The following is a 24,199-nucleotide window of genomic DNA, read 5'->3' as shown; positions in this document are numbered from 1 at the left end:
TTCACCCCTCCTTTCCTCCTTCCCTTTCTCCTTTCCCTCCTGATATGGTTTGGATATTTGTTCCCTCCAAATTCATGTGATTCCCAATGTTAGAAGTGGGGCCTGGTGGGAGGTGATTGGATCACAGGGCAGATCCCTCATGAATGGCTTAGCAACATCCCTTTGGTGATAAGCGAGTTCTAGCCCTGAGTTCCTGTGAGATCTGGTTGTTTAAAAGAGCCTGGCACCTCACCTGCGCATCTCTTGCTCCTGCTGTTGCCATGTGATGTGCCTGTTCTCTTTTTGTCTTCCACTATGATTGCAAGCTTCCTAAGGCCCTCATCAGGAGCAGATGCTAGCACCATGTTTTCTGTACACCCTGCAAAACAGAGAGCAAATGAAACAGATTTTCTTTATAAATTACCCAGCCTCAGATATTTCTTTATAGTGATGCAAACAGAATAACACACCTTCCTCCTCCTCCTTCCTTTCTTTCTTCCTCCATTCTACCAGACAAGTAAATTGGTTGGACTTAAATTACAAATTTTGTCTTGGGTGGCAGCAGTTGGGTGGTAGTTCAGAGATGAGACAGATATTTGAAAAGGCTTTATTTACAGAATTTGGAAATCTCTCCTTTCTAGGATTCCCCCCTTACTTTCCTGCAGCTCTGATTTGCTTGAACTCTACCCTGTTGTTCTTCAGCCTAGAAAGACTGTGAGTTTTCTGTTGGAGTTTTATATACCCTGTGTGGTGCCAACTTTGATGTGTGCTCAGGCTAACAGTCATTAAAGACCAATAACTCACTTTGTGTCATTACTTTTTTCCCCAGAGTCAACTTCTATCTAGATCTGTATTACTTTTCTTTACTCTTCATTGCCTTCAGGGTTTTTATTTGCTTGCTTTGTTTTAGTTTTGGTCTAGAGTTTATTGTTAGCTACAAGAGAGTTGGGTCTGGTAGGAGTGATTTTTTTAAAAAAATTATAATTAGAATTTGTTTTTTTGAGACAGAATTCCAGTCTGTTGCTTGGGCTGAAGTGCAGTGTGCGGTCTTGGCTCACTGCAACCTCTGCCTCTTGTGTTCAAATGATTCTCATGCCCCAGCCTCCTGAGTAGCTAGGACTACAGGTGTACACCACCACACCCAGCTAATTTTTGTATTTATAGAGATGGGGTTTTGCCATGTTGGCCAGGCTGATCTCAAACTCCTGTCCTCAAGCATTTCACCCACCTTGGCCTCCAGAATTGCTGGGATTACAGACGTGAGCCACCATACCTGGCCAAATTAAATTTTTTAAAGAAAGAAGAAAAGATGAACCCAGTGCCTGGCCTACCATCTTACTTTGTGCTTATCAATAGTCTTTCTCAAAATAGTTTTAAAAAGTTCTGGCTCACAGAATACCCAATCAATTGATCTTTCTCTGTTTTTCATCTTTCAACAACATTGGGATTAAACCATGCAGTGTTGTAAGTTGTTTTATCCACATAATATATTCTGAACATTTCATATTTGTTGCTTTTTGATTAATTCATAGTATTTCTTCATATGAATGTACCATAATTTGTTTAATGAATTTTCTAAATAATTTTGAGTTTTTAATGTATTATTTTCACAATCAGAAAAAAGGTAAGAAATATCTACCTGGGAATGTGTGATAGTTTTTCTTACGTTCTTGACATTGCGCTCACTAGAAAACATTGCTTTTTGAGTTGAATGAGGGAGAAATTGGTTAACTCTTAAATTATAGGTTCATTGAAGGAGTGGTGAAACCATCTGATTTTTATATATTAGAGAGAAAATTACTTTTATTAGAGTCAAGAAAGTAAGGTGGTACCTAATTATAGAAGTTAAATAAGTGTATGTATGTATGCATGCATATGTGAATGATGGGTTGAGATAGAGAAGATTTTGAGGGGATAGGGCAGACTGCTATCAGTAGTGACTAAAATTGTGTTTCAAGCACAGTCATGAATCATTTAACAATGGGGATATGTTCTGAGAAATATGTTGTTAGGCTATCTTATTGCATGGACAACGTAGGGCACTTATACAAACCTAGATGGTGTAGCCTACTAAACACTTAGGCTATATGGATAGCTTGTTTTTCCTAGGCTACAGACCTATGCAGTATATTGCTATACTGAATACTGTAGGCAATTAACACAGTGGTAAGTGTTAGTGTATCTAAATATATCTACACATAGAAAAGGTACAGTAAAAATATAGTATAAATGATAAAAGATGATACACCTTGTCTTAGTCTGTTTTCATGCTGCTGATAAATACATACCTGAGACTGGGTGATTTATAATGAAAAAGAGGTTTAATGGACTCACAGTTCCACGTGGCTGGGGAGGCCTGACAATCATGACGGAAGGTGAGAGGCATGGCTTACATGGCCGCAGGTAAGAGAAAATGAGAGCCAAATGAAAGGGGAAACTCCTTATAAAACCATCAGATCTGAGACTTATTCACTACCATGAGAACAGTATGGGAGAAACTGCCCCTATGATTCAATTATCTCCTACCAGGTTTTTCCCACAACACATGGGAATTATGGGAGCTACAATTCAAGATGAGATTTGGGTGGGGACACAGCCAAACCATATCATTCTGCCCTTGGCCCCTCCTAGGTCTCACGTGCTCACATTTCAAAACCAATTATGCCTTCCCAACAGTCCCCCAAAGTCTTAACTCATTTCAGCATTAACTCAAAAGTCCACAATCCACAGTCTCATGTGAGACAAATCAAAAGTTAGTTGCTTTCTAGTTACAATGGCAGTGTAGACATTGGATAAATACACCCATTCCAAACTGGAAGAAATTGGCCAAAACGAAGGGGCTAAAGGCCCCACGCAAGTCCAAAATCAAGCGAGGGAGTCAAATCTTAAAAGCTCCAAAATGATTTCCTTTGACTTCATGTCTCACATCCAGGTCACACTGTTGTAAGAGATGGGTTCCTACGGTCTTGGGCAGCCCCACCCCTGTGGCTTTGCAAGGTACAACCTCCCAGCTGCTCTCATGGGCTGGCATTGAGTGTGGCTTTTCCAGGTGCACAGTGCAAGCTCTTGGTGGATCTACCATTCTGAGGTTTGAAGGATGGTGGCCCTTGTCTCACAGCTCCACTAGGCAGTGCCCCAGTGGAGACTCTGTGGGGGCTTCAACCCCATATTTCCCTTCCACACTGCTCTAGCAGAGATTCTCCATGAGGGCCCTTCCCCTGCAGCAATGTCTGCCTGGACATCCAGGCACTTCTGTACATTCTTTGAAATCTAAGAGGAGGTTTCCAAACCCTAGTTCTTGATCTGTGCACCTGAAGGCTAACACCATGTGGAAGCTGCCAAGGCTTGGGCTTGCACCCTCTGAAGCCATGGCCTGAGCTGTACCTTGGCCCCTTTTAGTCATGGCTAGAGCAACTGGGACACCGGGCCCCAAGTCCTTAGGCTGCATACAGCAGGGGGTCCTGGGTCCAGCCAATGAAACCATTTTTTCCTGTTAGGCCTCCAGGCCTGTGAGGCTGCTGCAAAGGTCTCTGACATGGCCTGGAGATATTATCCCCATTGTCTTTTTTTTTTTTTTTTTTTTTTTTTTTTTTTTTTTTTTTTTTTTTTTTTTTTTTTTTAAATTTTAAATATATAAAATTTTAATACCATGAGAGATATTTTATTATTTTTTATATATTTTTATATTTTTTGTTGTACTTTAAGTTCTGGGGTACATGTGCAGAACATGCAGGTTTGTTACATAGTTATACACATGCCATGGTGGTTTGCTGCATCCATCATCCTGTCATCTACGTTAGGTATTTCTCCTAATGCTATCCCTCCCCTATCCTCTCACCCCCTGCTATCCCTCCCCAAGTCCCCCACCCCCCGGCAAGCCCCAGTGTGTGATGTTCCCCTCCCTATGTGCATGTGTTCTCATTGTTCAACACCCACTTATGAGTGAGAACGTGTGGTGTTTGGTTTTCTGTTCTTGTGTCAGTTTGCTGAGAATGATGGTTTCCAGCTTCATCCATGTCCCTGCAGAGGACATTAACTCATCCTTTTTTATGGCTGCAGAGTATTCCATGGTATATTTGTGCTACATTTTCTTTATCTGGTCTATCATTGATGGGCATTTGGGTCATTTCCAAGTCTTTGCTATTATGCACAGTGCCACAATAAACATATGTATGCATGTGTCTTTATAGTATAATGATTTATAATCCTTTGGGCATATACCCAGTAATGGGATTGCTGGGTCAAATGCTATTCCTAGTTCTAGATCCTTGAGGAATCGCCACACTGTCTTCCACAATGGTTGAACTAATTTACACTCCTACCAACAGTGTAAAAGCATTTCTATTTCTCCATAGCCTCTCCAGCATCTGTTGTCTCCTGATTTTTTAATGATTGCCATTCTAACTGGTGTGAGATGGTATCTCAATGTGGTTTTGATTTGTATTTCTCTAATGACTAGTGATGATGAGCTTTTTTTCATGTTTGTTACCTGCATAAAAGTCTTCTTTTGAGAAGTGTCTGTTCATATTCTTTGCCATCTTTTTGATGGGGTTGTTTTTTTGTCTTGTAAATTTGTTTCAGTTTTTTGTAGATTCTAGACATTAGCCCTTTGTCAGATGGGTAGATTGCGAAAATTGTTTCCCATTCTGTTGGTTGTGTGTTCACCCTGGATAGTTTCTTTTGCTGTGCAGAAGCACTTTAGTTAATTAGATCCCATTTGTCTATTTTGGCTTTTGTTGCTATTGCTTTTGGTGTTTTAGTCATGAAGTCCTTGCCCATGCCTATATCCTAAATGGCATTGCCTAGGTTCTCTTCTAGGGTTTTTATGGTGTCAGGTCTTATGTTTAAATCTTTAATCCATCTGGAATTAACTTTTGTATCAGGTGTTTTCAGCTTTCTGCATATGGCTAGCTAGTTTTCCCAACACCATTTATTGAATAGAGAATCCTTTCCCCATTGCTTGTTTTTGTTTTTGTCAGGGTTGTCAAAGATCAGGGTTGTAGATGTGTGGTCTTACTTCTGAGGCCTGTGTTCTGTTCCACTGGCCTATATATCTGTTTTGGTACCAATATCATGCTGTTTTGATTAGTGTAGCCTTGAAGTATAGATTCAAGTCAGGTAGTGTGATGCTTCCAAATTTTTTTTTTTTTTTTTTTTTTTTTGCTTAGGATTGTCTTGGCTCTGTGGGCTCTTTTTTGGTTCCATATGAAGTTTAAGGTGGTTTTCTGCAATTCTGTAAAGAAAATCAGTAGTAGCTTGATGGGGATAGCATTGAATCTATAAATTACTTTGGGCAGTATGGCCATTTTCACGATATTGATTCTTCCTAACCATGAGCATGGAATATTTTTCCATCTGTTTGTATCCTCTCTTATTTCCTTGAGCAGTGTGGTTTGTAGTTCTCCTTGAAGAGGTCCTGCACATCCTTGCTAGTTGTATTCCTAGGTATTTTATTCTCTTTGTAGCAATTGTGAATGGGAGTTCACTCATGATTTGGCTCTCTGTTTGTCTATTACTGGTGTATAGGAATGCTTGTGATTTTTACGCATTGATTTTGTATCCTGAGACTTTGCTGAAGTTGCTTATCAGCTTAAGGAGATTTTGGGCTGAGACGATAGGGTCTTATAAATATACAATCATGTTGTCTGCAAATAGAGACAATTTGACTTCCTGTTTTCCTAACTGACTACCCTTTATTTCTTTTTCTTGCCTGATTGCCCTGGCCAGAACTTCCAATACTATGTAGAATAGGAGTGATGAGAGAGGGCATCCTTGTCTTGTGCTGGTTTTCAAAGGGAATACTTCCAGTTTTTGCCCATTCAGTATGATGTTGGCTGTGGGTTTGTCATAAATAGCTCTTACTATTTTGAGATATGTTCCATAGATACCTAGTTTATTGAGAGTTTTTAGCATGAAGGGCTGTTGAATTTTGTCAAAGGCCTTCTCTGCATCTGTTGAGATTATCATGTGGTTTTTGTCTTTGGTTCTGTTTATATGATGGATTATGTTTATAGATTTGTGTATGTTGAACCAGCCTTGCATCCCAGGGATGAAGCCAACTTGATTGTGATGGCTAAGCTTTTTGATGTGCTGTTGGACTCAGTTTACCAGTGTTTTATTGAGGATTTTCGCATCAATGTTCATCAGGGATATTGGCTTGAAATGTTCCTTTTTAGTTGTGTCGCTGCCTTGTTTTGGTATCAGGGTGATGTTGGTCTCATAAAATCAGTTAGGGTGGATTTCCTCTTTTTGTATTGTTTGAAATAGTTTCACAAGGAATGGTACCAGCTCTTCTTTGTACTTCTGGTAGAATTCTGCTGTGAACCTATCTGGTCCTGGACTTTTTTTGGTTGGTAGGCTATGAATTGCTACCTCAATTTCAGACCTTCTTATTGGTCTATTCAGGGGTTCAACTTCTTCCTGGTTTAGTTTTGGGAGGGTGTAAGTGTCTAGGAATTTACCCATTTCTTCTAGATTTACTGGTTTATTTGCATAGAGGTGTTTGTAGTATTCTGTGATGGTAGTTTGTATTTCTGTGGGATTGGTGGTGATATCCCCTTTATCATTTTTTATTGCACCAATTTGATTCTTCTCTCTTTTCTTCTTTATTAGTCTGGCTAATGGTCTATCTATTTTGTTGATCTTTTCAAAAAACCAGCTCTTGGATGCATTGATTTCTTTGAAGGGTTTTTTGTGTTTCTGTTTCCTTCAGTTCTTCTCTGATCTTAGTTATTTCGTGTCTTCTGCTAGCTTTTGAATTTGTTTGACCTTGCTTCTCTAGTTATTTTAATCATGACGTTAGGGTGTTGATTTTAGATTTTTCCTCGTTTCTCTTGTGGGAATTTAGTGCTATAAATTTACCTCTACACACTGCTTTAAATGTGTCCCAGAGATTCTGGTACATTGTGTCTTCGCTCTCATTGGTTCCAAAGAACGTCTTTATTTCTGCCTTCATTTCATTGTTTATCCAGTAGTCATTCAGGAACAGGTTGTTCAGTTTCCATGTAGCTGTGCAGTTTTGAGTGAGTTTCTTAATCCTGAGTTCTAATTTGATTGCACTATGGTCTGAGAGACTGTTATGATTTCCATTCTTTTACGTTTGCTGAGGAGTGATTTACTTCCAATTATGTGGTCAAGTGTGATGTGGTACTGAAAAGAATGTCTATTCTGTTGATTTGGGGTAGAGAGTTCTGTAGATGTCTATTAGGTCTACTTGGTCCAGATCTGAGTTCAAGTCCTGGATATCCTTGTTAATTTTCTGTCTCATTGATCTGTGTAATACTGAGAGTGGCATGTTAAAGTCTCCCACTATTATTGTGTGTGTGTTTAAGTCTCTTTGTAGGTCATTAAGAACTTGCTTTATGTATCTGGGTGCTCCTGTATTGGGTGCATATATATTTAGGATTGTCATCTCTTCTTGTTGCATTGATCCCTTTACCATTATGCAATGCCCTTCTTTGTCTCTTTTGATTTTTGTTTGTTTAAAGTCTGTTTTATCAGAGACTAAGATTGTAACCCCTTTGCTTGGTAAATCTTCCTCCATCCCATTATTTTGAGCCTGTGGAAGTCTTTGCATGTAAGATGGGTCTCCTGAATACAGCACACTGATGGGTCTTGACACTTTATCCAATTTGCCAGTCTGTGTCTGTTGATTGGGACATTTAGTCCATTTACATTTAATATTGTTATGTGTGAATTTAATCCTGCCATTTTGATGCTAGTGGGTTGTTTTTCCCATTAGTTGATGCAGTTGCTTCATAGTGTCAATGGTCTTTACAATTTGGTATGTTTTTGCACTGGCTGGTACTGGTTGTTCCTTTCCGTGTTTAGTGCTTCCTTCAGGAGTTCTTGTAAGGTAGGCCTGGTGGTAACAAAATCTCTCAGCATTTGCTTGTCCATAAAATATTTTATTTCTCCTTTGCTTATGAAGCTCAGTTGGCTAGATATGAAATTTTGGGCTGAAAATTCTTTTCAAGAGTGTTGAATATTGACACCCACTCTTCTGGCTTGTAGGATTTCTGCTGAGAGATCCACTATGATGGGCTTTCCTTTGTGGGTAACTAGACCTTTCTCTCTGGCTGCCCTTAGCATTTTTTCCTTCATTTCAACCCTGGTGAATCTGACATTATGTGTCTTGGGGTTGCCCTTTTTGAGGAATATCTTTGTGGTGTTCTCTGTATTTTCTGAATTTGAGTGTTGGCCTGACTCGCTACGTTGGGGAAGTTCTCCTGAATAATATCCTGAAGAATGTTTTCCAACTTGGTTTCATTCTCCCCATCACATTCAGATACACCCATCAAACATAGATTTGGTCTTTTCACATAATCCCATATTTCTTGGAGGCTTTGTTCATTTCTTTTCACTCTTTTCTCTCTAATCTTGCCTTCTCACTTTATTTCATTGAATTAGTCTTCAATATCTGATATCCTTTCTTCCACCTGATTGATTTAGCTATTGAAACTTGTGTATGCTTCACAAAGTTCTCGTGCTGTGTTTTTCAGCTCCATCAAGTCGTTTTATGTTCTTCTCTGCGCTTGTTATTCTAGTTAGCATTTTGTCTAACCTTTTCTCAAGGTTCTTAGCTTTCTTACATTTGATTAGAACATGCTCCTTTAGCTTGGAGAAGTTTGTTATTACCCACCTTCTGAAGCCTGCTTCTGTCAATTTGTCAAACTCATTCTTCATCCAGTTTTGTTCCCTTGCTGGTGAGGAGTTGTGAGGAGAAGAGGTGTTTCGGTTTTTGGAGATTTCAGTCTTTTTATGCTGGTTTCTTACCATCTTTGTGGATTTATCTACCTTTGTCTTTGAAGTTGGTGACCTTTGGGTGGGTTCTCTGAGTAGACATCCCCCCACCAAGCTCGACCTGGGACATTCGAGCTGTGCTAGCTGCAAGAATTTCAAGCCAGTGGATCTTAGCTTGCTGGTCTTCATGGGGGTGGCACCTGCTGAGCCAAATCACTTGGGGGTATTCCCCCCTGGCTTCAGCCCCCTTTTCAGGGGAATAAGCAGTTTTGTCTCGCTGGCCTTTCAGGTGCCAATGGGGTATGAGAAAAAAAAAAAAAAAAAAAAAAAACTGCTGCAGCTAGAACAGCCACCCAGTTTTGTGCTAGAAACCTGGAGCACTGGTATTGTAGGCACCAAAGGGAATCTCCTGGTCTGCAGGTTGTGAAGACCCTGGAAAAAATACAGTATCTGAGCCAGAGTGTCAGAAAAAGTCCCTAATGGCTTCCCTTGGTTAGAAGAGGGAGTTCTCTAGCCCCTTGTGCTTCCCAGGTGAGGCGATACCCCACCCTGCTTCAACTTGCATTCCTTGGGCTGCACCCACTGTCTAACCAGTTCCAGTGAGATGAACCTGGTACCTCAGTTGGAAATGCAGAGATCACCTACCTTCTGCATCACTCTCGCTGGGAACTGCATGTCAGAGCCGTGCCTATTTGGCCATCTTGGTGGAAATCCACCCCCCCATCGTCTTGATGATTAACATTTGGCTCCTTTTCACTTATGCAAATTTCTGCAGCTGGCTTGAATTTCTCCTCAGAAAATGTGTTTTTTTCCTATTGCATTGTCAGTCTGCACTTTTTTTCCAACTTTTATGCTCTGTTTGTCTTTTGAAATGGAATGCTTTTAACAACACTCAGGTTATCTCTTGAATGCTTTGCTGCTTAGAAATTTCTTCTGCCAGATACCCTAAATCATCTCCCACAAGTTCAAAGTTTCACAAATCTCTATGGCAGGGGCAAAATGCCACCAGTGTCTTTGCTAAAACATAGCAAGAGTCACTTTTACTCCAGTTCCCAACAAGTTCCTCATCTCCATCTGAGACCACCTCAGCCTGGATTTCATTGTCCATGTCATTATCAGCATTTTTTTTTTTTTTTTTTTTTTTTTTGAGACGGAGTTTCACTCATGTTACCCAGGCTGGAGTGCAATGGCGCGATCTCGGCTCACCGCAACCTCCGCCTCCTGGGTTCAGACAATTCTCCTGCCTCAGCCTCCTGAGTAGCTGGGATTACAGGCACGCGCCACCATGCCCAGCTAATGTTTTGTATTTTTGGTAGAGACGGGGTTTCACCATGTTGACCAGGATGGTCTCGATCTCTTGACCTTGTGATCCACCCGCCTCAGCCTCCCAAAGTGCTGGGATTACAGGCTTGAGCCACCGCGCCCGGCCATTATCAGCATTTTGGTCAAAGCCATTCAACAAGTTTCTAAGAAGTTTCTAACTTTGCCACATCTTCCTGTCTTCTTCTGAGCCCTCCAAACTGTTCCAACCTCTGCTTGTTACCCAGATCCAAAGCTGCTTCCACATTTTTGGGTATCTTTACAGCAACACCCCACTCCTGGTACCAATGTAGTATATTAGTTTATTTTCTTGCTGCTGATAAAGACATACCTGAGATTGGGTAATTTATAAAAGAAAAAAAAAAAAAAGAGCTTAATGGATTCACAGTTCCATGCAGCTGGGGAGGCCTCACAATCATGATGGAAGGAGAAAGACGTGTCTTACCTGGTGGCGGGCAAGAGAGAATGAGAGCCAAGCAAAAGGGGAAACCCCTTATAAAACCTTCAGATCTCTTGAGACTTATTCACTACTAGAAGTACAGTACGGGGGAAACTGCCCCTATGATTCAATTATCTCCCACCAGTTCTCTCCCACAACACAGGAGTATTATGGAAGCTACAATTGAAGATGAGATTTGGATGGGGGCACAGCCAAACCATATCACACCTGTATAGGGCATTTACCATGAATGGAGCTTTCAGGGCTATAAGTTGCTTTGGGTGAGTCAGTGAGTGAGTAGTGAGTGAATGTGAAGACTAGGACATTACTGTATACTACTATGGATTTTATAAACACTGTACACTTAGGATATACCAAATTTGTTAAACATATTTGTGTTTCTTCAGTAGTAAATCTTAGCTTACTATAACTTTTTAACTTTATAAACAACTATTTTTAAAGTTTTTGACTCTTTTGTAATAATACTTGGGTTAAACAAACACAATGTGCAGCTATACAAAAGTATTTTCTTTATATCTTTATAAGCTTTTTTCTATTAAAAACTTTTTTTTTAACTTCTTAAACATTTTTGTTAAAAACTTAGACACAAACATCCGCACTATACTAGGCCTACACATCTTGATGACGATCATTGTGAGGTCACTAGACGATAGGAACTTTTCAGTTCCATTATATGTTTATGGAACCACTATTGTACATGTGGTCCCTACTTGGCCACAATGTTGTTATACGGACAATTATTATAATTTAAACCTTTGAAGAATTTAGCTTATGTCTATATATTATTCCCAGCATAATTATTAACCTTGAAATGAATTTGACCCATATTTTATCCTTTTAAAATTATGAACTCTAATACACATAGAAAACTGCACAAAGCAGAAACATAAAGCTCAGTGATTTATTACAAAGCGGAACACTTGTATAGGTACCACCTAGGTAAAGAAATAGAGTATTATTAGTAACCCCAAAGCTCCTCTCCATTTCTTTGCCTTTCAGTCACCCTAGAATGTTTAGTACTAGAATTGTTATAATCATAACTCTCTTGCTTTTCTTACTTCTTACCACCTAAGCACACATCCCTGAATATTGTAGTTTAATTTTTTCTGTTTTCTGAACTTTATATCAAATAAACAATTTATTCAGTCTGTATTCTTTTGTTTATGGGTTTTCTCATTCAACATTATGTTTTTGAGATTCATTCAAGTAATTGTCAGTTTTAGTTTGTTTTTATATCTGTACAGTAAGTGTATATTACACTTTGTTCTGTATTCTAAATGGCATGGTGTATAGTAGTGTTTCTGTATAGCATACTATAAGGTCTTTTTATGTAGTAAGTATATAACACTATTTATTTTACTGTTGATGAGATTTTGAGATTTTTCCAATTTTTGGCTATTATGGGTAATAATACTTATGAACATTCTTATGCATAGCTCTTGGTGCACATGTACAAGCATTTCAGTTGTGTATATGTTCAGAATGGCTTGTTGGGTCATAGAATGTAAATATCTTTAGTTTTAGTAGAAATTGCCAAACTCTTTTCCATTAGTGATTATATCAATTTATATTTCCACTAGCATAGTATGATTGTTTACATTCCTCTACTTTCTTGCCAACACTTGGTATTATCAGTCTTTTTACTTTTAACTATTCTATTGAGTATATTGTGGTATTTCCGTGCGTTTTCAACTTATTTTTTCGTCATGATTAATGAGATTGATAGTCTGTCTTCTGAAGTGCCTGTTAACATCTTAAGCCAGTTTATACATAGTCTCGTCTGTTTTTTTCTTATTGATTTGTGGGCATTCCTCATGTATTCTGGATATGAGCCCTTTATGGCCATACCACCCTGAATGCACCTGATCTCATCTGATCTTGGAAGCTAAGCAGTGTTGGGCCTGGTTACGAGCCCTTTGTCAGTTATGCTTGTTGCACATACCTTCTTTCACTCTGCAGGTTACCTTAAATAGTCTTTGACAGATGGAAATGTTAAATTTTAGTGTAGTTCAGTTTATTAAAATATGTCTATGATTAGGCTGGGCACAGTGGCTCATGCCTGTAATCCCGGCTACTCAGGAGGCTGAGGCCTCCCAGTATATATAAATATGTATAAAGATATATATATATTTCTATAATTAATGCTCTCTATGTTCTATTTAAGAAGTGCTTCCCTGTCCTAAGGTCATGGAAACTTTCTTATAAGTTGACCTGAATATAGAAACTTTATTGGTTTGCCTTTAACATTTAATTCAGATTTACAGTCTTCATGGAACTAATTTTTTGTGAATATGTTTGGTTGAATGTAGGCTTTTTTTTCCTATTGATATCCAGTTGTCTTATCACCTTTTAGTGAAAAGATCATCCTTTTGTGCAGTGCCACCATAATTATAAATTAAGTGTTCATGAAATGGGTATCTGTTTCTGGGCCATCTCTTCTTTGGCATTGATCACTTTTTCTGTCACTTACCAGTATTATATTCCTAGTACCCAGTAGAGCAAATCTTTCAGTCTTATTTTTCTTCTTAAAGATTAAGCTTTTGGTTATTCTTGGTCTTTAGTGTTTTCATGTAAATTTTTTTATTTTTATTTTTGCTATTTGATTTCCAGCTTAATTGCATTGTAGTAAGTAAATGTACTTTGTATGATTTCAATCCTTTCAAATTTGAGACTTTCTTGGTGTATCTCAGCATGTGGTCAGTTTTAATACATGTTCTATGTCTTGTTGTAAAGGATATATCTCCCCCCAAAATCTTGTAATCTAAAAGATGTTCTATATATAAGTAGAAAAATAAGAGGAAACTCAGATCACAAAACACAGAATTGTCTGTGGGGCAAAGAAAAATGCCAGAAATTTACCAAACTGTTCTAAGTGCAGGCTTCATGGTTGACCCCTAGCATAATACTTCACACAGAACTCCATTAATATGTGCTAATATTTTTAGATATCAAAGGCATGTAATTTAGTATTAATTGAGACAAAATATTTTTTCTTTTGCCCTGGGTATACCAGTCGTTGGCTACTAACTACAAGAAAAGGATGTTTTAAAATTTTAGAAACATTTGCTTTCAGGATCTGCCAGAGCATCTTTTGGAGATCGAAAGGTAGAACTTTCCAGTTCATCCCAGCATGGACCTAGCTATGATGTGTATAACCCATTCTATATGTATCAGCACATTTCACCTGATTTGAGTCGACGCTTTCCTCCCCGTTCAGAAGTGACGAGACTGTATGGATCAGGTATGAAAATTTTTTGTGCTTTTCCTCTTTGTGTTTCTCTTTAAGAAATTTAGAAATCAAATCTAAGATCTGGGAATAAATGATTCTTACTATTAAAAGCAATTTAAAAATAAGAATAAAAGCAAGCTTCATAAATGTGATAAACATTATGACATCTCTGTAGTGTTAATGTCTAACATAAAAATTGAAAGATTAATGAGTTATATCTGTTGGTAGTTCTAAATTCCATTTAATTTTCCTTTTTTGAAAGAAGTTTTGGTTCAAGAGATTTTTTTTTGTACAACATGGGGACTGTAGTTAATTATGATATATTCTTGAAAAGTGCTAGAAGAGTGGATGTTAGGTGTTCTTAAAACACTTTGTTATTCAAAAGTGATAACTGTGAGATAATACATTTGTAAATTAGCTAGATTTAATCATTCTGCAGTATATATGTACTTTAAAACATTATGCTGTTTACGATGAATACATATAATAAAAGAAAAAGAAGTAAGCTGCATACCAGGTACAAGAGGAAAAAAATAAAATAAAATAGAAAGAAGTTTTGTTTTCAGAGTATTTTTTCCTTTTTGTTGTTGTTGTTTTAAGACAGAGTCTCACTTTGCTTCCCAGGTCGGAGTGCAGTGGTGTGATCTCAGCTCACTGCAGCATCAACCTCCCAGGCTCCAGTGACTCTCACATCTCAGCTCCCCCGTCACCAGAAGCTGTGACTATAGGCACGTGCCACCACAGCTAACTAATTTTTAAATATTTTTTGTAGAGATGGGGTTTCACCATGTTGCCCAGGTTGGGCTTGAACTCCTGGGCTGAAGCAGTCCTCCTACCTTGGCCTCCCAAATTGCTGGGATTACAGGCCTGAGCCACTGCACCAGCCCAGATTATTTTGCATACATTTCATTTGTCATCTGTCTGTTCATAAATTCCACAACATAGATACGTTGTACTAAATATAATATTTTTTTTCCATTTTTTTCTGTATTCAATTAAACTGATGAATTTAGAACTCATGGTATGATTAGAAATATAAACAAACTGCTTAAATGATTATAGAACTTTTTAATTTTCATATTTGAGACTCTGAATTATAGTCTACCATGTATGTCTGTGATTCACAATATTCTCAGTTTTTCAGGGTTGTGTGTGTGTGTGTGTGTGTGTGTGTGTGTAAATCAACCACTGAATTTAGGGTGAGGTACTGAAAATAAAGAAGAAATACTTATTTAAGGGCCTGCCTTGCATTCACTCCTGTGCTAGAATATACAATTGGCACACAAAGCTCCTTTCTTCACAGATCTTGCAGTGTAGGAGGGAAACTAAAAATACAGACCAGAAATATAGGAGCACATGGGATTCAGTATTGATTTTTTTAAAGTAATACATGCTTATTAATAATAAATAGTTACATTACACTTAGTACAGAGTATTTACTCTTAGATTATATTTATTGGATCAAGGAATGGGCAATGTAAAGGAAATGGTAAATTTTCCCTGTTTGATATTTGATGTAGATGTGAAAATGTGTTGTTTGATTTTTGTTGATTTGTTTCAAACAAAAATAAAATAATAGAAAAACATTTTTTTAAGTTAAAAATTTTTATTAGAAGGCTTTATCTCTTCTGTAGATTAACACATAATATTCATGATGTATTGCTGCAGAGATTTAGTTCATGGTAATTAAATAGAATTCTAGTGTTTCTTAAAAATATATACTTTTCTCAAATCCCTGTCTAGTTTGTGATTTAAGGACCAACAAACATCCCGGTTCTCCTGGGCTAAGCAAATCTATGTTTGACCTTACAAGTTCATCTCAGCGATTCATCCAGGTAAATTAATCATATAAATTTAATTATCTGTGATAATTTGTTTTCAAATTAAAAATTCAGAAATGTATGAATTATATTAGGAATCTATTCTGATATCTGTATCTATTCTGATACCTAAGGAATAAATACTTGATATTTCCCATGTACATTATTTTAGGAAACTGTTATTTGATTGCTGAAAGGCAATAGTTTTTCTTTTTTCAATAAATTTTTTAAAATAAATATATCTCAGTTGGTATGCTCTCAGGGAATCTTAAAACAGTTGTTATTTAAAATGGCATAATTAAAAGTGCTTATTAGTTTAACTTTCCTTATTGAATATAGCCAGCTAGTTGTTAAAAATTATATTTATTTTGAGATGTAGGACTTTACTCACTAATATTAACACTGTGTCCTGGTTTTGAAAAGAAATTGAGAATTATTTTGATGTTTTAAAAATGTTTCTTTTTTAGTACAAGTAAACTGATTATTTAAAATTAGAAAATAGACGTTGGTAAAGTAAAAAGACAAATTCCTGTATTTCCTATAATTCAGAGTAAGTGCAATGTGAATATACTGTTATATGGACTCATGGACTTGTTTCCATGTGAATGTATATATATACATGTTTTACAAAATGGAAATATATTCTAGATAATCCTCAGCTGAGTTAACTTTTTATAGGTTTTTTTTTTTTTTTTTTTTAGTAGCAACAGGTGTTTAACATGCATCAGACTTGTTTGCAGAGCTTGTCAAAACACAGGATGACAGGCTTCATCCCCAGAGTTTTTAATTCACTAGCTCTGCAGGAGGGCCTGAATTTGTATTTCTACCAAATTCCAAATGATAAGGATGCTGCAGGTCCAGATGGACTATGCTTTGATAATTGCTGCTCTACAAGTTTTTTGATAGCAGGGTATTTCCAAATAAATTCTCATTTTCATTAATATTCTCAGGTATGAAACTTAAGCAGTAATATCATTCTCCTTATTATAAAACCAAACCAAAAACAGCAAAGGCTTTCCAGTATATTATCTTATAAGATATTTAAGATATCCCTAACACATGCCAAAAGCTTTTTTTCCATCTTTACCACCTGTAAGTGGGAAATTCTGACCTGTAAAACTGTCAAAATAGTTAGCATGCAGTTTGTTACTAGGATGGCTATTGAGGCATAAGTATCAGAATCCTTAAGGTTTCATATGCAATTTCTGACTAAAAGATAATTTTACTTATAGAGACATGATTCATTGTCCAGTGTACCCAGTAGTTCTTCTTCAAGGAAAAATTCTCAGGGGAGTAACAGAAGCCTGGGTAAGGAATAAAGTATTCTACTTTTATACTCTTAAGATAATTATTTCTACTCAATAGTAACTTGAAAGTGTATGTAATGTGAAAAACTCTAGATGATTATATCTACTGTGTTTATATAATAAACTAAGTCTAAATAAAGCTATGTCAGTAGTGTTATCAGCATATGGATACTCAGATCACACAGTCCATTTCTCAGTGTTCAGGTACAAGTGTGGCTTTTTAAGAAGTGAAACAGTTGAATATCTTTTGTTTGTATAAAAGTGTACTAGTGAAGGAGCCTCCAGAAGAATACAGTATTAAGACCATATAAATGTTATTTGGAAAGATTTTTCCTAGTTTTAATTTAAATCCCTCACTGCAATTGAGTTCAGTTTTTAAACCATGAGAGCTTTTTATAGTATATATCTTACCTCTAGTGCTTCAATAAAAACATTGAAGTGTGATTTTTGTCTTATTAGATTGTGAACTTTAAAAAATAATTGTAGCATTTTAAAATTGTGCTCTTAATATTGGCTTGTATCAAAGCTTAATTGGGTTAGAAGGATTGCATGGCATTTGAAACATCTTTGTCCTTTTATAATTCAGATACAATTACTCTATCAGGAGATGAAAGAGACTTTGGGAGACTGAATGTGAGATTGTTTTATAATTCTTCAGTAGAACAGATCTGGATCACAGTTTTACAGGTAAATTAGTATAGTTAATACCAGCTTTTATTATAAAATTGAATATTTAGACATTGTAAACATTTACTGTTGTCCTTTCCTGGGGAATGGGCCAATGCCATCTTTGAAATTTGGAATTCTATAATATTTTTACAGAAAATAGTATTTAATAAAGCATCTAAGAAATCTGTAGTATGATGGAAGTATGTGTGTTTTTAAGCTCAAGAGGGAAATTGACGTGACATCTAGAATATTATATTTCAAAATTAATGTGGATGCAACATGAGGTCTCAGTAGACAAGTTTATTTTTATAGTTTTTATCTGAAGTCAGTAACGCAAGAAATACATCAAATATTTGTATTGTCGGAGCCATTTGTAAAATTCAAACTGTATTTTTAATATTTTTAGTGCAGAGATTTAAGTTGGCCCTCTAGTTATGGAGACACTCCTACTGTTTCTATAAAAGGAATACTTACATTGCCCAAACCAGTGCATTTCAAATCTTCAGCCAAGGAGGGTTCCAACGTAAGTGACTGTTTTTGTTTGAATTTCTTTTCTGTTTTTCTTATATTTGTCACTTTTATCCATGTAAACAAATCAGAAAAAGTGTTTTAGGAAAACTACAACTATGAATTGTTGCTTTTTCAAGACAACTTTGAGTCTCAAAAATATTGGTATTTCATTGTCTAGTATTAAGATGCATTTAAAAAGAGTATTTTATTCACTTAAGTACATAGAAGATGAACAATATCTAAGAAACCAATTTATTTTTCTTGGGTGAAGGGAAATGAATCTTGGCTTCTCTTTCCCCCAACACACTTTGGCTTTGAAAAATAATTTCATAATCACAATGAATTTCTTTTAAATACTTCCAATTAGTATAACAGAAGGACTTAGGATCCTGAGTTTGGTTTTGTAGATCCTAAGTTTTACATTAATTTAAATACATGTTCATTTTTGTCATTTGTTATAGGTTAAAGGATTATTGTTTTTCTATGCAAATGAAAAGATATCTTCTCAAAGATGTCATTTTAAAATAAGATAATTCACATGACTAATAAACGTGTAAAAAGTTTATTCTCACTATTAATCATAGAAATAAAAATTGAAATTACATATTGCTTTCTGTTTCTTTCTTCCTCTCTTTCTTTTTTTTTTTTTTTTTTTTTTTTTTTTGGAGACAGAGTCTTGCTCTGTCACCCAGTGCTGGAATGCAGTAGTGCAATCTTGGCTCACTGCAACCTCTGCCTCCAGGTTTCAAGCAATCCTCCTGCTTCAGCCTTCCAAGTAGCTGGGACTACAGGCACGCGCCACCATGCCTGGCTAATATTTTGTATTTTTAGTAGAGACGAGGTTTCACTGTGTTAGCCAGGATGGTCTCGATGTCCTGACCACGTGATCCACCTACCCCAGAGTGCTGGGATTACAGGCCTGAGCCACTGCGCCTGGCCTCTTCCTCTCTTCTTTCTTTCCTTTCTTTGTAGAATTAGGAAAAATTTTACGGGTTCTCTAGAACATACAACTTCTTTGAAATTATCTTGATACTACATGTCAAAACCTTAAAATATTTATACTTTTAAACAGTAATTCTACTTTGAAACTGGAAATTATTTCAGTAGAAATAATCTAAAATGCAAACAAAAATGTATAAAATATTCTTAGAAGTTTTGTTCAAAGAAAAATTGAAAAAAGTCTAAACATGTCTTACAGAGGAATGGCTGAAAAACCTAATGGTGTACCTATGTATATTCGTTTCCTTGGGCTACCATAACACGGTACTGTACCACAAACTGGGTGACTTACCACAACAGAATTTTCTCTCTTTCAGCTTTGGAGAAAGTCCAAAATTAAAATAGCAGTGTTGGTTCCTTCTCTGAGGGAGAATCTGTTCCATGCCTCTCTTCTAGCTACTGGAATGGCCAGCAATCCATGACATTCCCTGGCTTGTAGATCACTCCAGTCTCTGCTTCTGTCTTCACACGGTGTTATACCTGTGTTCTGGGTATTCACATGGCCGTCTTCTTAGGGATCCACCCTACTTCATTATTACCTCTTTTTAACTTCACTGATCACATCTGCAGTGACCTTGTTTCCAAATGAGTTCACACTATGAGATGCTGTGGCTTAGGATTTCAACATATCTTTTTTAGGGAGGTATAATTTAGTCCATAACACTATGTGATAGAAAACTAGGTAGCTATGAAAACTAATGTTTGGGAAGAGTTTTTAAGGACCTGGAAAAACATTTTTGATAAATGAAAAAGGCAATGATCAAAATTGGGGTGTGTGTATGTGTATATATGCATGTATGTGTGTTATGTGTGTATATATGTGTGTGTGTATATATTAGGATCTCACTTTATGAAAATATGTATCATTGAAAGTCTAGATAGAAATAAACCTTAACTCATAACCTTGACACTCATAAATGAATGCTTTCTGAATTACACAGTTTTACTTTTTGATTTTCAAATAAAACTAATTTAACTTAGGTAAAAATGTTGTCATATTGAAACTTATATGGCATCTTTCATTTTACAATTTTATTATTATACATAAAGTTGTTTGGGAGACTTCTATTTGGCAAAATATGGACAGTGTGAAATGAAGCATCACACTTGCTTAATTTGTAAGCTCATTAAACATTTTATGTGTAATATATAACTGGTGTTATTCTATGGCTTGAGACTCTACAAGAAAAAGATAGCTCAGTAGTTGTGAGACTCTCAGACAGATAATTCTGGCTGTAAAGATAGACATAAGCTATTACAACAAGAGCAACAATTTGGGCACAGTATAGGAATACCCTGGAGATACTGTAGGTTCAGTTCCAGACCACCACACTAAAATGAACATTGCAATACAGCAGGTCACATGAGTTTTTTAGTTCCCAGTGTATACAGAAGTTACCTTTATACTGTAGTCCATTAAGAGCGTGATAGCATTATGTCTAAAAAAGTAAGCTACATGCCTTAATTTAAAATGCTTTATTGCTAAAAAAAAATGCTAATGATCATCTGAGTCTTCAGCAAGTTGTAATCTTTTTGCTGGTAGAAGGTTTTGCCTTGATGTTGATGGTTGCTGAATGATCAGGGTGGTGGTTGGTGAAGGTCGAGGTGGCTGTGGCAATTTCTTAAGACAACTCGAAGTTCACCACATCTGTTGACTCTTCCTTTCACAAAAAGGTTTCCTGTAGTATGTGATGCTGTTTGATAGAATTTTATCCACAGAACTTCTTTCAAAATTAAAATCTATCCTCTCAAACGCTACTCTTGCTTTATCAACTAAGTTTATGGAGTATTCAAAATCCTTTGTTTTCATTTCAACAATATTCATAGCATCTTCACCAGGAGTAGATTCTGTCTCCAGAAACTACTTTCTTTTCTCATGTATAAGAAGCAACTCCTTATCTGTTCATATTATCTTGAGATGGCAGCAATTCAACTGCTTCTTCAGGATCTATTTCTAGTTCTCTTGCTGTTTCTACCACATCTGCAATTACTTCCTCTGCAGAAATCTTGAATCCCTCAAAGTCAGCCATGAGGGTTAGAATAAACTTCCAGATTCCTGCTAATGTATTTTTTTTTGACCTCCTTTCATGCCTCATGAATTTTCTTATTGGCATCTAAAATGGTGAACCCTTTCTAGGAGGTTTTCAATTGCTTTTGCCTAGGTCCATCAGAATAATCACTGTCTATGGCAGCCATAGCCTTACAAAATTTATTTTTTAAGTAATAACACTTGAAAGTTGAAATTACTCCTTGATCCATGGGAAGCAGAATGGATGTGTTAGTAGACATGAAAATAACATTCATCTCCTTATACATCTCTGTTAGGGCTCTTGGGTAACTAAGTGCATTGTCAATGAGCAATAATGTTTTGAAAGGAATCTTTTTTTTTAGCAGTAGATCCCAATGGTAGACTAAAAATATTTAGTGAACTATTCTGTAAACAGATATGCCATAATCCAGGCGTTGTTCCATTTATAGAGCACAGGCAGAGTTAACTTAGCATAATACTTAAGGGCCTTAGGATTTTCAAAATGATAAGTGAATGTTGGCTTCAACTCAAAGTGACTGATTGCATTAGCCCCTGACAAGAGAGTTAGCCTGTTCTTTGAAGCATTGAAGCCAGGCATTGACTTCTCTGTAACTGTAAAATCCTAGATGGCATCTTCTTCCAGCAGAAGGCTCTTTTGTCTACATTGAAGATCTGTTCTTGAATGTAGCCACCTTCTTAACTAGATCTTCTGGATAACTTGCTGCAGCTTCTGCATTAGCACTTGGTGCTTCAGCGTGCACTTTTATGTTTTGGAGACTGTTTCTTTCCTTAAACCTCATGAACCAACCTCTACTAGCTTTTAGTTTTTCTTCCTCAGCTTCCTCGCATCTCTCAGCCTTCGTAGAATTGAAGAGAGTTAGGACCTTGCTCTGGATCAGGTTTTGGCTTAAGGGAATGTTGTGGCTGATTTGATCTTCTATCCAGACAAATAAAACTTTCTCTATATCAGAAATAAGGCTGTTTTACTTTTTATTTGTATGTTCACATTTAATTTCCTTCAATAGTTTTTCCTTTGCATTCACAACTTGACTAAGCAGTGCAAAAGGCCTATCTTTTGGTCTGTCTCGGCTTTCAACATCTTCCTCACTAAGCTTAGGCAGTTGAGGTATATTTCTTCCTTTCACTTGAACACTTAGAGGCGTTTTAGGTTTATTGGCCTAATTTCAATATTGTTGTGTCTCAGGAAACAGTGAGGCCTGAGGAGAGGGAGGGAAATGGAACAGTTGGTTGCTGGAACAGTCAGAACACACACATTTATAAGTTGCCCATCTTATATAGGTATGATCCGTGGCGCTCCAGAACAATTACAATAGTAATATCAAAGATCACTGATCACAGGCCACTATAACAGATATAATAATAATGAAACAGTTTGAACTATTGTGAGAATTACCAAAATGTGACGTACACATGAAGTGATCACGTGCTGTTGGAAAAATGACACTGATTTACCCAACACAGTGTTGCCATGAACCTTCACTTTGTAAAAACTGTAAATCTGTGAAGCACATTAAAGCAAAGTACAGTAAAATAAGGTATGCCTGTATTCAAAATGTTTATGCTATTTGCCCAGATATCTGGCCTTTTCAAAAGGAAAAAAAAAGCTCCTTTCTAAATGGATGCTTTAAAGATGGAAAGAAGGAAGTGTATGGCAAAGAACAGTCTAGTGTCAAAAACATGTTAGCCCATGGTAAGCCAAGGATTTAAAAATATTAAAAGTAGCAAGAGCATTTAAAAATATTCTGAGGCTGGAAAACACAGTCTTGCTGACTGAGATGGTTGCTTAGGAGAGAAGGTATAATTTTAAACTCATTTTCCTTCATTTTCTATATCAAGGAGTTTGATTTTCAGATTGGAAAGGGTGAATAAATGTCACCAAAAGAGAAATTGAAGCCTAAGATAGACGGGAAGATTCATTAGACAAAAAAATAACTCCTTTAAAGAAATAATTTAAGTCTCTTTATGTGAACAAGTTAGATATTGTGAACAGAGAGTGCTTGCATGTGAGATTCTTGAATCACTCTCCTGAATTGTGATGATGACAGGAAAGATGCCAGGACCAAAGATGGAAAAACAATCTAATATTCAAAAGGGGAAAAAGCTGTATTCTGGTGAGCATGTGTTGATGTTGACCTGAATTTCTAAAGAATTTAAAGGATGATTTGTGAAATTAAGAGAGGTTGTATCCAGGATAAACTCTAGAAAAATGAGTCATTGCCATTCTTATTTTCATTCACATTAAAAAGATTTTTTTTGTTGTAAAAAGAATTAAATATACCTTTCCTAAATATAAAATAAAATATTGTTTTATACTGGCATATCAGCCTTTTATTTATATATTTTATATTTTCTTGTTGTTTTTTTTAAAGGCTATTGAATTTATGGAAACGTTTGTATTTGCTATTAAACTTCAAAGCCTACAAACTGCGGGGCTTGTATTTAAGATTCAAACCCAGACTCCCAGGAAGAAAACCATTGGAGAATGCTCACTATCACTCAGAACCCTTAGCACACAGGAAATGGATTACTCTTTGGATATAACACCACCTTCAAAAATTTCAGTAAGTGGTAATAGTATGTTACGTTAAGAGTATTTCATACTTTTAGAATTACTTAGTGGATGGGTTTTTGTTTGTTGGAAGATAACTGGAATAGCACATTAGAGGATCTGGAAGGCTCTCAAATAGCAATATTATTATTATTTTCAAATAATATTTTAGAAATTATTGATAAAAGATTAACAGAACTGTTTTGTTTCTCCATTGGAAAATAACCTCTGGGTTACCTTCTAGCACATTTCTTATTAATGTTTTATACTTCAGGGAAAATAACTCTGAAGTATGAATAACTATTTTCAGTTTTTCTTAAGTAGCTGATAACTTAGGAAAAACAAGGAAGAATTGTAAGTTCCAAACTCAATCAGAAATTGCCCTGAAATAGGGCTGGGCGCGGTGGCTCAAGCCTGTAATCCCAGCACTTTGGGAGGCCGAGGCGGGTGGATCACGAGGTCAAGAGATTGAGACCATTCTGGTCAACATGGTGAAACCCCATCTCTACTAAAAATACAAAAAATTAGCTGGGCATGGTGGCACGTGCCTGTAATCCCAGCTACTC

General features: G+C 36.5%; 1 protein-coding gene across 2 annotated transcripts in view; it reads left to right on the top strand.

The window, feature by feature from the left end:
• TC2N (tandem C2 domains, nuclear) overlaps nt 1–24,199 on the top strand; it is a 59,737-nt gene that overhangs the window by 25,641 nt on the left and 9,897 nt on the right. For both annotated transcript variants that reach the window (XM_017546954.2, XM_017546955.2), the window contains exons 4-9: nt 13,575–13,742; nt 15,474–15,565; nt 16,783–16,858; nt 17,444–17,544; nt 17,933–18,049; nt 23,455–23,646. In XM_017546954.2, the coding sequence (XP_017402443.1) occupies nt 13,575–13,742; nt 15,474–15,565; nt 16,783–16,858; nt 17,444–17,544; nt 17,933–18,049; nt 23,455–23,646 (746 nt within the window). The remainder of the gene's footprint in view (nt 1–13,574; nt 13,743–15,473; nt 15,566–16,782; nt 16,859–17,443; nt 17,545–17,932; nt 18,050–23,454; nt 23,647–24,199) is intronic.

The sequence above is a fragment of the Cebus imitator genome, unplaced genomic scaffold (assembly GCF_001604975.1).
Source record: "Cebus imitator isolate Cc_AM_T3 unplaced genomic scaffold, Cebus_imitator-1.0 Scaffold193, whole genome shotgun sequence".
NCBI classification, from domain to species: Eukaryota; Metazoa; Chordata; class Mammalia; order Primates; family Cebidae; genus Cebus; species Cebus imitator.
Note: the sequence above shows the minus strand (reverse complement) of the source record. Positions and strands in the feature narration are given on the sequence as shown.